We start from the raw sequence: 16,363 nt of genomic DNA, 5'->3' as shown, positions 1-16,363 counted from the left end.
GTTATAAAAAGTAATGTGAAATAATGATTGAAATAATAATTATTTATTATAAAAAAAAATATGAAAAATTATTATTTAATTATTAATAGGTTGAATGATTGTATACATTGGTTGCTTTTGCAACCCATGTTTCTCTATGTGTCAGCCCAAGTGGGTCCCCCCTGGAGTTCGGTAGTTTTTGAAATAAAAGGGGTATCCAGGTTTTTTTTTTGGGGGGGGGGTTGAAACTGGGTTGTTATTCAAATACCCGATTTTGAAAAAACAACCCGGATAGAAAACAAATTCCTTTTCGTTGCCAAATGGACCATAACATTTTTTATACTCAAATCGCCGACAATTTCTACATAAAAAATTAAACTAAACAAACAACATCTATAAAAACCCCCAAATCACCGACAATCCTAAATGTTAAACCCCCAAATCGCTGACAACCCTAACTTTTCTCAATAATAATAATAAACCACTCCCCTCTTTTAATAACGATTATCAACGTTTTTTTCTAGTTGGTTGGTTCAGATACATTTGAACTTGCTTTAGGTTTCAAGGAAGCTCACAATGTTACCATCTAGGTTTAGGTTTCAGGGAAGCTCTTTGTGTAGGACCATCGAATGTTTGGCCACAAGTGGGGACTAAGACAAACACAAGTCATTTTCTAAGGCACGCACGCGGCCGGATGGGGACGGGGGTATTTTTGGAACATGAAATGCCTTAAACGGTCACGTGCAATGCATGTGACTGACTTTCCATCCAAACTAACGTGTAAGTGGACAGATGGTATTTATCACAAAAGGTTGGCTAGTTTGGGTGAGTCATCTACCATTTTTTGTACATTGGGCACCAAATCGCCAAGTACTGGATACTTCGGGGGTAAAAGGTAATTTTTTCAAAATAAAAATTGTCAAAATTATGAGATATTTGATAAATAGATAAAGAGTTTTTCGCATACCTCCACCGCACCACTCATTTTTATCCAAAAAAGTTAACTTTAGTATATTGTAACTTTTTTCACCTTTTATAACGCATCAACCACTTTTTATTACTATTAAAAAAAAAAGAACTACAAAACATAACATTTTCACTTTTCCTTACAAAAAATTTAAAACTTTTTTGTACGTTATATCACATCAATCACTTTTTATTACTATTAAAAAAAATAAAAGCATCTCAAAAACCTTTATAAAACACTCCTAAGATTTTTCAAGATTGCAAAAGCCTAATATCTTTACACTATATGGCCGACTACTTTGCTAAACAAACCTCATCCATTGATCAAAAGTTGCTAGAAGAAATCTTGGTTATTCCAATATTTATAAGGGATAATTGCACCGTTGGTCCCTGTGGTATGCCATAATTATTTTTCACTCCCTATGGTTTAAAAAGTGCATGGGAAGTCCTTGTGGTATGCAATAATTACAAATCGATCCCTGACGTCAAATTCTGTTAAAATTTTTAACAGATTCCGTCAAATACCACGTCAGCGCCATGTGTCGCCATCTTATTGGCGACACGTGGCGTTGACATGCACATCTTAATAAAATAATATAATTTTTTTAAAAAATAAATAAATATACTTATTTTTTAAAAAACAAAAAACAAAAAAAAAAAAAGAAAAAAGAAAAAATGGGGCAAAGGGGTGGTGCGCGGGTGGCCGCGCACCCCCTTGCCCCATTTTTTCTTTTTTTGTTTTTTTTTTTTATAAAAAAAAATAAGTATATTTATTTATTTTTTAATAAATTTATATTATTTTATTAAGATGTGCATGTCAACGCCACGTGTCGCCAATAAGATGGCGACACGTGGCGCTGACGTGGTATTTGACGGAATCTGTTAAAAATTTTAACAGAATTTGACGTCAGGGATCGATTTGTAATTATTGCATACCACAAGAACCTCCCATGCACTTTTTAAACCATAAGGAGTGAAAAATAATTATGGCATACCACAAGGACCAACGGTGCAATTATCCCCATTTATAAATAGGAACCTCAGCATAGTCAATTTCACCACATTGTTGCAATCACTTTAAAGACAAAAAAACTTCCTAAAGGATCTCTTGTAACCCACGACCATAGCAGAAAAAATATGAAGAATTAGTTCTAAAGTTTGGTAGGTTTCATCCCAAAGTGTTTTGGTAAGCTTCTTACCTTAAAGGTTTCCATTTGAAGTCAATCAAAGTACGTTTATGTGTCCAATTTGGGTGAAAAAAGTTTAACGGATATAAAAGTTTGGATAGACAAAAAATGAGTCAAACGAACTCGAAATGAGTCAATTCAAAGCCCAAAATGCTCAACTTGTAGTCTTCTATCTGACTGAAAAGTTTCATAGAAATGATACTGAATAAAGATGGTCAAAATTGCTCATGAATTTTGTAACGCCCCCAAACCGCTAAGGGTTAGGTTCGTCATTTTCTCTTTAAAAACTGCAAAGATTCGTAAGGTCTGCCAAATATCTTAACTAGTATGCTGATTTAAATAAATAAAAATAATAATGATTTTAAAGTTCAGAGTTTTTAATAAATGCGGAAACGGTTATTTAGAAAATTTAATTATAAAAGATACAATAACTGAGAATTTAAAGAAAACTAAAGTTGTTGTGCAAGTGCACATATTAGGGTAACATAAATGAAATGTTCTAATGTATTCCTAGATCCCATCCCGGCCACCTACGTCTCTCTGTTCATAACCTGAAAACAAAAACAAAATAAGGGGTGAGCACAAAAATATGCTCAGTAAGAAATCCTCAACCATAAAACAGTTGAGTTAAATTCTTTTAAAAATCTCCAAAACATTTGTCAAAACTCCTCCACACACGTGCCCTTTTCAACAATTTCTCCTTTATATATAACTCATAGAGTTTTCTCACAAAACTTTCTCATTCTTTTCTTGTATATCCAGGGGCAACGTGTTGGAGGGTTTCACAAATGTTTTTCTTCTTTTATTGTTATTCCAAAAAGTTGACTTCACATCTCAGTTAAAATAATAAATTCTCAAAATCACAATTTCCAAAATATCATTTTACTCAATAAAAATCAATTTAAAATAAATTCTTCATGTAAACAAAATAATTTGAAATACCGAATCAAATCGAAATTATGCAAATAAAGGAATATTTAAAGTAATAAAATAATTTTTGAAGGGGTAGAGGTTTCCCTTACTTGGACTTTCCATAAGCATCGGGATCTAGCTTTACTATTTTTCTATAGAAGAAGGAGAGTTTTCTTTGGCTTTTTAAAGAGAAGAGGCTGCTGTTTTGGGAGAGAAAACAGGTACTTTACTTGCTGTTTTTTTGTGCAGCAAAGGAGAAGAAATGCTGCTGGTTTTTAGGAGAGAAAACAGGTACTTAACTTGCTGTTTTTGTGCAGCAAAGGAGAAGAAATGCTGCTGGTTTTTAGGAGAGAAAACAGGTACTTAACTTGCTGTTTTTGTGCAGCAAAGGAGAACAAATGCTGCTGGTTCGTGCTACTGTAAATAAAAAAAAAAAAGGGGAGAGCATTCCTGTGGTTTTGTCTTGCTGTCTTTTCTGCAAAAGAGGAAGAGATGGGCTGTTTGCTGCAATGGACAAAACAGAAAAATATAAGGAAAGAAAGTTGCAGAAAAATAACGCAGACCGGGAGAGCTTTGCAGAAAATGGAGAAAGAATGAAGAAGGAAGTTGCTGTCCAGCTTTCTCCCTACTCAGTTTCTTCTCTCCATCTCACGGTCTCTCACTCTCTCGTTCAGTCTCCTTGTCTCTCTCTCGGTAAGAGAGAGTAAAGGGAAGGACGGGAGAGAAGGAGAACAGAGAAGAAAGAAGAAGGAAGGAGAGAGGTGGAAGTTTTGTTGAGAGGAAAATAAGAGAATGCCTTGAAAGAAAAGAAAGGCTGCTGCATAAAGCTACAGAGATCAAGAGAGGAACGGAGTTCCTGCTGGAAAAGAAAAGAGGAACCGAGAATGAAGAAGAGGAAAATCTGTGTGTGAAATCCAAGGGGAATGCTCCTTCTTTTATAGTGAATTGGGTGGCTTGGATGGCTTGCTTTTGATCTAATCTAAGGGTTAGGAATGCTGCCTGGCAGCAAGTTGGTGCGTTGGAGGAGCTGGATACGTGAGTGGAAGAAGGTTCTGCTGGGACCCATACCTACTCCTTGTCTGCGCATATTAGTCTTCTAACCTTGTTTAGTGCAAGGTGCTGAACACCTCAACCTTTACATATATTTAATGAATATAATAATGAACACTATAACTATTAGTGCTTGCTTTAATTAAAAAAAATCTAACTTAGTTGCTGATCGGTTTTCTTGTGATTATTAGAAGCTGGGTTGACATGTGGATTGGGTTTGTGGGTAAACAAATGGGTTGAATTTGAAATGGGCCCATTATAACTTAACTGAATTTTCGTCCTATTCAGAGGTATAATTTTTCACGGATGTTTTCGGGTATCAAATAGAGTCCAAAAATTATGAAATTTGGAGGGTAGCTAGAGGACTTCAAGACGAGCGTTCAGAATTTTGAATCGACCAAAATGGAGTTCGTTTGACCATGTTTCCGTTATTCCAAAGTTTAAGGTCTGTTTTGAGTTTTTATCAAATTGTAACTATAAACGTTTCTACAAACAAAAATACATATTTATTTTCATAAATAATCGTAGTTATTCTTTTTCCTTATAAAAATGTTTTAAAAATTAATTTAAACCATTATAATTTATGTCTAAAAATCTGGGGCGCTACAAATTTACTACACGAGACATACCAATTTTGCACATGGCAGCTCGTATGTCTGGCACGTCTGTTATGAAGTTTATCTTATTTCCCAAGACCCATGAGATACAAAAAATAAGAAGACAACAAAATTAAATCAATCATAACAAACACAAAGATTTAAGTGGTTCCTTCAATGTGAGGTACGTCCACTGGAGGAGGCAATCATGGAGAGATTCACTATGAAGATGGTTACAGGAAGAAAATCACTCAAAACTCAAAACCTCAATACACTGAAATCTTACTCTTATACAAAGGAGAATACAAAAAGAAAAACCTTTTTTTTTTCTTCTCTAAGAGCTTTAGCACACTAAGCTATAAGAGGACAACTTAATTCCTTTGCCTTTGGTGTATCTAACAATAAGTGGGGCACTACTCCTTTTATAAGGAGCAAAACCAACTCCTAATCCAACTTGGAGAAGGAGTCAAAGTCCAAGTCTTAATACTACTATTACAAGGAAAATGATTCAAAAAGCAATTACGATTACATCACATGAGTCATCAATAGAAAAGGTCTCTTCTAATAATGATGGTGTTAGGTATGACTTGTCACCCATCAATTAGTCTTGCTATCTCATGGTTGAAGAGTTTGACATCTTAATTGCACATGGGTAGTTGAGAGGCTCATGGTTGAGAGTTGGACTTCTTAATTGCACATGGGTAGTTGAGAGACTCATGGGCATTTAAGAAGGGTTGGTCGAGCTTGCCTATATAAAGGAATGAAAACTCATTTGTGGATCATCCTATTCTAAGAGAGCTAGAGAATAGTGAGAGAAAGAAGATCCAACGCTCAAGTGAGCCATTTGAGAGAGTGAGAGAATTCTCTTTGTAGAAACACTATCAAGTGTTGTTTTGGGTGTACTTGGGTCTTTGGGTGTGAGCCACTATTTGTATCTCCCTTATTTTCATAGTAAAAAATCTTGATCTGTCTTCTCCAATAGAAGTAGGCTAAGTTGGGATTGAACCACTTAAATCATTGTGTCTATTTTCATAGTTTTCTTTCTTGATCTTTACTTCTCAATTTATTTTGGTGCCTCTGTTACAACAGATGGGCCCCACTATATGAGTTGAGAAATACAAGTCATACTATAACAATCTCCCACTTCACTTGAATTTCATCAAGTCTAACAATCACCTCTCAATATGCCTCTGCCTATTGCCTGCAAGGGCAATCATAATCTACAAGTGCCACTCAAGTCCAAGTGTCTCTTGAACTTGAGCATAAGACCTAGTTTATACATAACATCATGCTTCTCAACTAGTCATATTGGGCACATAGCTTTTTCTAATGACTTTTTCTTTTTGTAGACTCATCTTCACCCTTTAGCCTTATTTCTCTTGAGCAATCCAAACGAACTCGAAATGAGTGAATTCAAAGCCCAAAATGCTCAACTTGTAGTCCTCTATCTGACTGAAAAGTTTCATAGAAATAAGATTGCATAAAGACAATCATAATTTCTCATAAATTTACAACACGAGACATACTAATTTTACCTATGGCAGCTTGTATGTCTACCACACTATTACCGGATTTTTTTTTCAAAAAAATCTTTTCTTGGGTTGACAAGTGTCCACTTTTGTCTTGTATGGTAAATTAATATTAATATATATCTAAGCCAATGTCACCTTAGGTGAAAAATAAAAATCTAAGAAAATGACAAAAATATGACATATGTGGTAAAGAGATATGGTGTGTTTGGCGAGGAGCTGAAAAGGGGAAGAGAGGAATAGGAGAAAAAGAAAGGAAAGGGAAGAAACGGAAGAGGGAGGGGGGAGGGGGGAGGGGGGAGGGGGGAGAGCATGAGGATGTTGACCGAATAAAGGCTTTGCCCTTCTTACTTTGCTTTTGTTTCCTATTTGCTAAGGATAAGGTTAAGAGATAAGATATTCTAATAGTGATCCATTGCTTGAAACATGGCTACAAATAAGATTTATTTTTTTTTTTTTTTTCATTTTAACCTCCTATTGTTCTAAATTATAAAATTACCCTCACCTCATGTAGTTTTCTCTTGTTGTTAATTGTTATTTAACCCCTTAAATATTATTCTATTGTAACTTCTCTTCACAATTAATTATTCACTACACTGAGACTTAGTATTAGTATTTTATTTTCTAATTATGTTACCTTATCTTAAATCTCTTTTATTTCAGTTATATAAACGTAATCACTAAAAAATCTAATTTTAGTTCCTTCTTATTTAATAAATATAATATATTAATACTAAACTCTTATTTATTTTTTTGGGCGTTACATAAACCAAAGTTACCTTAATTGAAAAATAAAAATCTACAAAAATATGAGATATTTGGTAAAGAGATAAATTTTTTTTTTTTTTTTAGGAAACCTTCCACCCCACCCCCCACTTTTCTCTAAAAGAAGTCAACTTCAATACATTCCAACTTTTTTCATTTTGTTTTTATCACATCAATCACTTTTTGGTACTATTAAAAAAAAAAACTCAGTATGAAACCCAACATTTTCATTTTCCTTACAAAAAATTAAAATTTCTTTCTACTTTATATCACAACAATCACTTCTTATTACTATTGAAAAAAAAAAATCACCTAAAAAAGCTTTACCAAACACAGCCAATATTTTTCATGGTTGCAAAAGCTTGATATTTTTTCATCACATGGCTAGCCACTTTGCTAGACAAATCCTATCCCTTCATCCAAAGTTGCTAGAAGAAATCTTGGCCATTCAAATCTTTTATAAATATGGATTTAAGCGTAGTCAATTTCACCATATTGTTGCTTTCACTTCCAAGACAAAACACTTCCTAAAATACCTCTTGTAACCCACGACCTATAACGCCCCTAAAATTAGGTAATGATTTTACTTAACATGGAGAGTTACTAGCAGTGCCTCTAGAACAATTAATTAGTAATTGCATGGTGGAACCACTCTCTATAAACTAATCATAGTGAAAGACAAGCGAAAAACGGAAGAACATGAAACCTGAGAATCTAAAAGCAATTAAACTTTAAATAATGCTATCATCAAATATAGACCGAGAGTTATCCAAAAATTAATTCTAATCTAAACAAACCTGATACTAAGGGATCGTTCACTTTGCGTCTTCATCCTTGCAAACTTCCTAACTCTAATCAAAGCCATCCTGATAATATCGACTTATAGAGGGTTTCGAGACAAAGGAGAGCATTGAATAAGTCTATGACTTAGTAAATGAATCATTACAAGACTGATTATGAAATGAGCTTTAAGAATCAACTTTTAATTAAGGAATCATAAACATGATTACTTTGCAAAAATGACGGGTATTGCCTCCGTTACTATGCTCTCATTAAAAGGTCATGGTTTGTTTTGAATATTTTTAGAGGCATAATCCCGGTGACAGTACCTACAGTTTAATGTAGGGGGAAATCATGCTAATATATATTTTGTATACATATATGTCATCTCATATGGTATACCCAAGATATTAACTCATTCTCGACAAGGTTGGCGTTGTCCCGAGAGACCTGTAATACAACACTGGTACCCCGGATATAAACGCGTATCGTCATATATTATTAGCCCGACTGAGTCTAACCTCGGGTGGCCCACGCTACTAGAAAAGCCGTAATCGTGACCCCCATTCAAGTATGGTGCGCTAGTCAACAAAATAACCATTGGATCCGAGACCCATCATAATACGTACATTATAAACTATTGACCATAAAGAACAACCTGTATAATAGTAAGCCCATGGCCGTTCTACCGCATGTACCGGTATACCATGTCTTACAATGCAATAATATGATTAATTTATCATTAAAAATAGTAATACACATATTGAAACAGTTATCAAATACTAATGTAAATTTAACAAGCTTATATCATATTGTTTAAGAAAATTAAATCATGCTTAGTCAGCTGACATATTGCATCTATTATGAACTCAGTTTTGTAAGTATTTACTTACCTCGTTTTCTCATCCATAAATTGAGAAATTGTAATACACCGTATTTTAAGATATTAAATAAAATATCTTAAAATAAGATTTAAGATTTAAGATTTAATAATATAAATATAATAAATATGAATATTTATTAGATAAATATTCATCTATCTTTTTATTCATCAATTTTAAGTATAAATGTTTACAAGATTTAAATATTTATTAGAAATATAATAATAAGTCTAATTTATTAAAGAGATTTAAATAAAAGAAAATTCGGATGAACAGTATGTCGATCGATCCACTTACTATTCATGTCGATCGATCGACACAAATAGTTGATCGATCGACACTAAACAAAGGGTGAACAGTGTGTCGATCGATCCACCGAAAAAGTCGATTGATCGACTTTCTACAGAATACAGATTCATGCACCGAATCACTTGGGATTAGATTTTTATTACAAAATATACCTGAATCTTCATCCTAGCCGTTGGATACAATCGTTTTTGGACGATCTTGGCCGTCCAAACCACTATAAAACAGAACCCACCCCTCACGTTCAATTCATGCTTCAATTCTCTCCAAATCTCTCTCGGTTTCTCTCCCGATCTCTCTCAAATTCTGAATCTTTCTCCCTCTCTTGGGTCAGTCCAACAAAGAAGAAGAAGAAATTAGGAGGATTCTTATTGTAAGTTTCTTTCCCCCAAGCTCTTCTCCCCTTCTTTATTTCTCTATCTCTCTCTCGGCTCTACTTGCAGATGAAGAGGAAGAAGAAGAAAATAAAAGAAAAATGAGGAAAGAAAAAGAAAAAGGATATTTGGTTTTAATTAAAGTTTTGTTTTAATATTGTGATATTATGAGTTATTTGTTAAGTAATATAACGTTTTTAAGATGTGTTTTAAACAGGGTATTTCAAGTGGCGTATTTAATTAATAAATCACGCCGTTATAATGCCAGAGTAAAAAGTCACTATTTTACAAAAGTGCTGTTACGCCGCCCGAATATTTTTAAAGTATTTTAGGCATTATTAATACTGTATTAATGTTGTTATTTTGCCCATATTTTATAAGAATAAAATAAGGTTACTATTATATTCACTTGTTTTGAAACATAAAGCTCACTATTTATATTTGGTAAGTTATTATGTTTCTTTGATATAAAAATAAACATATATGATTTTTAATGTTAAAGCTTTTATAATACCATTTTAACTAAAATGAGTATTTTAGTTGTTATTTATAAATGTTATTATAATGCCCGCATGAAATATGTGGCATTATAATTAATTAATTTTATATTCCGTTATAATGTCCAAACGACATTATGTTATTTCGAAATCAAAAGCGACAAAAGAATATTATGTTATTATGAGAATCGTTTTAATAATAAAAGAAGTTTATAAGCTTCAATAAATGTCGTGATAAAAGATTAGTAATAAAATGTAATTGGACCAATTTTATATATTGTGGTAATGTTCAAGCGAAAATAGGAGATAATATTTAAATAGGTCAAAAATTATAACAGGATTAAAATGCATTTTTAGTGAATTATGCTAATTCACTATTTACTTGTATTATATATGTATATATTGCAGCGATTATATCTGTGAACGCTTTCCTGAAGCCAGAAGAATTACTGTGAGTATTTCTTACTCACTGAGGATGATACGTGTGGTTTAGTCTTTAATGACTAGTGATTGCTGTTTTATTTAATTGTATGTATATGGTTTGGAATTTGATATTTTTAGCATGCTTTGGTTGGAATTATGTATATGATGTTGTTTGCATGATTATACTTTGGTAAAGTTTTGAGTTATGAATATGTTAGTAAAAAGATTGGAGGTTTAGGTACCAAGGCGTCAGTGAATTGAGGAGACTAATGAATGAACTAAGGTTTACGTACCAAGGCGTCAAGCAATTGACTAGATTAACGGGTAAACTGAAAGTTTAGGTACCAAGGCATCAATACTCTGATAAGACCGACAGATAAACCAAAGGTTGAAGGAATAATAATAATAAACTGGCGGGCACAAGGCCCACAATGGGAGCACAAGGCCCCGTAGTAGACGGGCGAGCACAAGGCTCACAGTTGAGGCACAATGCTCTAAGAACCAACAAGCTTTACAGTTTAAGGAGCACAAGGCTCATAGATAACGCCTTACCTAAGCATAAGGCTTTAGCAAGAATGAATGCAAGTATATGACTTAAGTAAATAAAGAGTTAAAGTAGATACATGAATGAGATTAAATGTATGTGGATACAACTGTCATCATTTGATTGCATTATATATGGTTAAATAAATCAGTGTATCACTGTGGTTGAGGACCGTTGACTCGCTCGACCACAACATGAGATTATAGTGTTAACCACAATCACATGCTAGTTTTTATAGGAATAAAGGAAGCAGCTTAAGCATGAAACTTTTAGCATATAATCATTATTTGGAGAAAACAATAGTTATGTATTTATTAAGTGCTGCATGAGGCACATATGTTATTATATCAGAACAAAATGTTATTATTTTTAAGGTTATTCAGTCAGCTCTGATGTGTCATTGTTAAAGAAAAATATATTCCACTGCTAATTTATAATTCTGATAAGTTAGTAATGTCACGTGGAAATCGAAAAAATTTCACTTACACTTTTTTGTAAAAGCGGGGCGTTATAAAAATCTTGAATTTCTGCTACTGAAAAACATAACCTAAGATTAATGACACCCCTTAATCTATGACTAAACCCTATTTTTAGCATTTCTAGCATACTCCGAACGTTTGACAATCAAGGACGATCGCTCGTCTCATGAGTGATGAACGTTTGTGCAAGGCTTGGAGAGTTCAGCATTACCAGAATGCAAGCATACCTTATTTTCGGTGTTGGAACAACAATTCCACCGATTAAATTAAAGAAAATTCATGAAACCTTATATTTTTTACAACTTGGGTGATTTTTAAGTAAAAGGTTAACTCTTAGAAATTGTCTTAAGGTTTTTTTAGAATAGACTTGGAACAAGACTCTTTGTCAAGCTTTTATTGTGTATTTCAATGGCCCGTTCAAATTGAAAATCCTTAATTTGAACCCAAGGCTTCAAAATAAACTCTTTCTAAACTTTCTAAGTGAAATTCTTATTTTGATTAATTCTTATTTGTTTAATTTAATTACAATAAACTTTTTATTATTTTCATAGGTGTGACATATTTATCCAAGGATTTATATTTAGTGTCAAAGTATCAGTAGCACCTTCTGTTAGATTTTCCTTAAATTTAAGAAATCAAGCTACTTTTTGCTTAATGAGCACTAGTAGCTTTCCTTAGATTTTCTTTAAATTTAGGAAATCAAACTACTTTTTGTGTATTTATTCAAATAAACTCCACAATAGCTTCACTTATCATTTTTCTATATCATTTTTTTAAAAATATTTTTTTAAATTAAATGGTAGGAGAAAGATAGAAGAAAAAGAAAGCGATTTAAATATTTGGGGTAATTACCTTTTTCCACCATGAACTATCAAAAAATGCGCGATGCCCCCATGAACTATCAACTCGACCAAAATAGAGCATTCAACTACCAAAGACAACCCTTTTCCCCCCCTTCCGTCAGTCAAAGGGGTTAAAACAAATGGTCAACTGGTCACGTGACCGTCACACGCCGTTTTACCCTCATTTTCTTCCTCTTTTCCCCCTATGAACTACCACCATCTTCCTTTGTTCCCCCCATGAACTACCACCATCTTCCAACATGCCCCCATGTAAAACGGCACATGACCCGTTGACCGTTTCTTTTAACCCCTCTAATTGACGGAAGGGGGAAAAATGGTTGTCTTTGGTAGTTGAATGCTCTATTTTGGTCGAGTTGGTAGTTCATGGGGGCATCGCGCATTTTTTGGTAGTTCATGGGGAGAAAAGGTAATTACGCCTAAATATTTTTTTAAATAAATGCTAGAAGAAAGAGAGACAAAAGAGAAAGACTTTTTATATTAGAATAATGTTAAGGAAGTAAAAGTGCTACCCTAAATCTAGGGTAGTACATTTGGTTCAGTTGGTATTCCCTTAGTTTAAGGAACACCATGGGAGTCTATTGTAGTTGGGAGTTTTTTTTCTACATTTGGGGAAGATAATGAGATTTAAGAAAATTATTGCCACTTCTCTAATCAAATAAATTTCATAATAGCTTCCCTTATCTTGTACCATTTAAATATTCTTTAAATATTATTTTAAATAAATGGTAGAAGAAAGAAAAAGCCATTTAAATATTAATTCAAATAAATGTTAAGAGAAAGAGAGAGGAAAGAGATGAGAGATAAATATTTTTTATATTAAAATAATGTTAAAGGAAGCAAAATTGCTACCCTAAATAATGTTAAAAGTTTTCCTTTACATTTAGGGAATTGAATTGGTTTTACGGAAGCTACTGAGAGCACTAGCAATCTCTTTCCATAGATTTTGTTAAATTTAGGGAACAAACTACTTGTTACTTTACTATTTAAATAAACTCAACAGAAATTTTACCTATTATTTCTTTATACTATTTGAACATTTTGAAAATATTATTTCAAATAAATATTAAGGGGAAAGAGAGAAAAAAGAAAACAATTTAATATTCGGTCAAATAAATGGTAAGATAAAGAAAGATGAAGAAGATAAAAGATAAACATTTTTTTTATTAAAATAATCTTGAGGGAAGTAAAATATTACCTTAGATTTGGTTTTTTATTTTTTTTTATTGAAGGTACCAAAGGAATCGGTTATAAATTTTTTTTTTTTTTAAATTTTCTTATACATTTAAAGAAGGAAATAGAATTTAAAAAAACTGAGCGGTGCAAGGCAGCTGACCACTTCAATGATAAAAGTGGTCAGCAACATCACTGATCTTTGTCCATGGATTGACAAAAAAGCCCCACCATCATGATTTAGGCTGTTAATTAAAGACTGGCCAACCCCCTTTAACCTAAATCAATAATTACAAATGATATTTTACAAATCGGTCCAATCGGAGAGAGAAAAGGGAGATTTCGAAAAATTTTGTCTGCCACGGTGCACGAGATATACACAAAAATCAACAATTACACATCCTATGAAGCATAGGAGGGCGACTGGGCGAGGGAGAAGAAAATCCATGCAGTAAACAGTGCTAAACACAGTCAAATTTGGTTTCTAATCTATCCGTAACTTCACGCCGTTTTGGTAACGTCGATCTCCTCAACCGACTCTAAACCAGACCTATTCTCCTCAACCCACTCTCTAAACTCAGGCCAAACCTTGACCGGACCTCTACTTGTCGACGTCGGAGCCTGAATCGACAGAGAATCTCGTCGACGCCGGCGCCTCGGCTTAGAATGAAGCCATGGACCACCGTGAGCGAATCCGAAGGGTCGCCCTCGATGGTATCCCATTCTCTCTCTCTCTCTCTGTGTATATTTGATTTGGGTTTTTTATGGTTCTGATGTTTTGGTTGGTTTTCTGGTTCTGGAATGCCTGATATTATCCCATCGAGCTTGACAAAAATCCTTATTTTTTGGTGTGATTTCGTAGAACATGTAGTGTGCAATTGATTTTTTTTGTTAACGGAGATAATTTATTTGTGTTGGAGAAATAGATTGTCATTCTCCAAAGCAAACTTTTGTGATGTGGCTAGTCATGAAAAGTTGTTGAGCCACAGTAGATCGATTAGTTCAATGGGGATTCAGAGGAGATATTAGTTGTGGGTTCTGTTGCAGTGGAGTGGAAAGCCGAGATCACTTCCGTACCAGAAATTGAACAGATGTCATGGGCTGGGAGGAAAAGAATCCTTGCAGGCCAACATCTGCAGATTGTCTATGTTAATCTTAGGCATGGACGTCATCAACATCTGCTTTGGAGGTTCTTCATATTTTTCATTCCCGCGTTGCAACTGAAAATATGTATTTGCTGTGATGTTTCACCTTCCCAAACGCCGTCCTCTCACTGTTAGAGTCAAGTCACAGGCTCACAGCCGTTTCCTATGACACCTGGGCTACGTTTGATGTGAGACCCGCATTTTGTTGCTTTTTTTTACTGTTATTATAGAATTATGACTAGGCTTTTGCTGTTAGTATAAAACGACGACGTCGTTTTAAACTAACAGCATCTATGCGAAGCCGAATCCGTCCTTGAGCAACAAAAGCAGCTCTGAAGAGCGCCGTGTGTTCACTGCTAAATTCACGCTCTCATTCTCTATCTCCCGCCCATCCGGGGCTCCTTTTATATAGACATTGTTGCGAGCCTAGGCAAGCATTTGAATGTCGGCACCGCAGAGGATTCTCTGCACTCTCGCATTGACCTTTTCTTCTTGCTCTCAATGTTCCTCCTCCACCTTCAAATCCAGAACCTTCCTCTTCCTTCGCTCTCCTCCGCCGTACATAACCCTAGCTCGCTCTCTCGCTTTTACCTCCTCCTCCTCTCTCTTTCAGCCAATCATGCCTTACAACCAGGTATCTACTACACCTTATCATCACTGCTTACATACATAAGTTTATATATGTATATTTCTTGTCATTGTTATTCGCAATAATTTTTGTTATTGCGATTGTATTGGAAGGTTATCTAACGTTCGCTGTTATTTGGATAAAATGTAGAGTGGTGCTTTTGAGTTCGTTGACCTATTGGTTCTGTTTTCCGAAAATCTTATAATCTTTGATGTTTCTTCTTGTTTGTTGGATTGTATAATTTCGTTCAATTCGCTATTTATTTTACTATTCGAATTTTTTGTTGTATTTTCTGAAATGACGCGTCAAAATTCTTTGAACGGATTACTGATGATTTTTATTGATTTAATGGTTTTCTGGATTTATTTCTTTAATAAGTGTTTCGCCGTTGGTGAGTGGTTAGCTGTTGTTTGATATAAGGAAAAATTGATTGCTGATAGAGTTTGTTATCATATGGATTCTTGATAGAGTTTGTTATCATATGGATGATTGTTCGTTGTTGTGTTCTGATGCCAGTTTTGGTGAAGATTTGATTGTCTGTATTTGCTTTAGTAGTTGCCATATTGTTTTATTATGCTAAAGGGATGAACTAATCGTTACTGATTGAGTAATCTTATTGTACGTTGAGTTATTTTTTTGACAAGTAAAGAGTGGGTGAAAATTCTGTATCTTAATTTAGTTTGAATTATGATTTAGTATATGCAATGGTGACAGTCGCAATCGATACAAGCGCCTTAGTGGCTTATCATGATGTGCTTAAGAAAACAATCGTGTCTTTAGAGTTGAATTTCTTGGCTTAACTGACTAATTTAGAGAGATTTTTCTTTTCAATTTGCAGCGAAGGGGTAAACATAGAGATCAAAGAGGGAAAGAGAAGCCAAAAACTGACATGTCTTCAGCTACAGACAGTGCGTCAGCAGCTGTAGCTGAAGCTGTCAGTAGTAGAATGAGTGGGCTCAATATTGCTAGTGGATCTACTGCAGTGGAAGTTGAAAATGCACCTACTGATGAAATGGTCCAGGGGAACGGGGTTGAAACAGCAGCAGCTCAGATAACTAGTGCTGGTTTGAGTAAGTTGTTCCGGGGAAATCTGCTTGAAAATTTCACTGTGGATAACTCCACGTACTCACTTGCGCAAATAAGAGCTACGTTCTATCCAAAATTTGAAAATGAGAAGTCAGATCAAGAGGTACAATTTTATTCCAATTCTGTTATTCTAAATTGTCTCTCAACTGTGTCTTCACAAACCTAATGAAAGTATGTTCTACATTTTCTGGACAATGACTCTA

General features: G+C 34.2%; 1 protein-coding gene across 4 annotated transcripts in view; it reads left to right on the top strand.

The window, feature by feature from the left end:
• Nucleotides 1-13,674: 13,674 nt before the first annotated feature.
• Nucleotides 13,675-16,363, top strand: part of LOC133877560 (tRNA ligase 1) — a 65,059-nt gene continuing 62,370 nt past the window's right edge. Inside the window, exons 1-2 of one of the 4 annotated variants that reach the window (XM_062315911.1) lie at nucleotides 13,675-14,015; nucleotides 15,913-16,263. In XM_062315911.1, coding sequence (XP_062171895.1) covers nucleotides 13,968-14,015; nucleotides 15,913-16,263 — 399 coding nt within the window. In that variant the 5' untranslated portion in view covers nucleotides 13,675-13,967. Of the gene's footprint in view, nucleotides 14,016-14,790; nucleotides 15,081-15,912; nucleotides 16,264-16,363 lie in introns of those variants that run through there. The other 3 variants (XM_062315912.1, XM_062315910.1, XM_062315914.1) reach the window with 3 other exon arrangements.

Source organism: Alnus glutinosa, chromosome 9 (assembly GCF_958979055.1).
Source record: "Alnus glutinosa chromosome 9, dhAlnGlut1.1, whole genome shotgun sequence".
NCBI classification, from domain to species: Eukaryota; Viridiplantae; Streptophyta; class Magnoliopsida; order Fagales; family Betulaceae; genus Alnus; species Alnus glutinosa.
The sequence above is the reverse complement of the archived record's forward strand: the minus strand, read 5'-3'. Positions and strand labels throughout refer to the sequence as shown.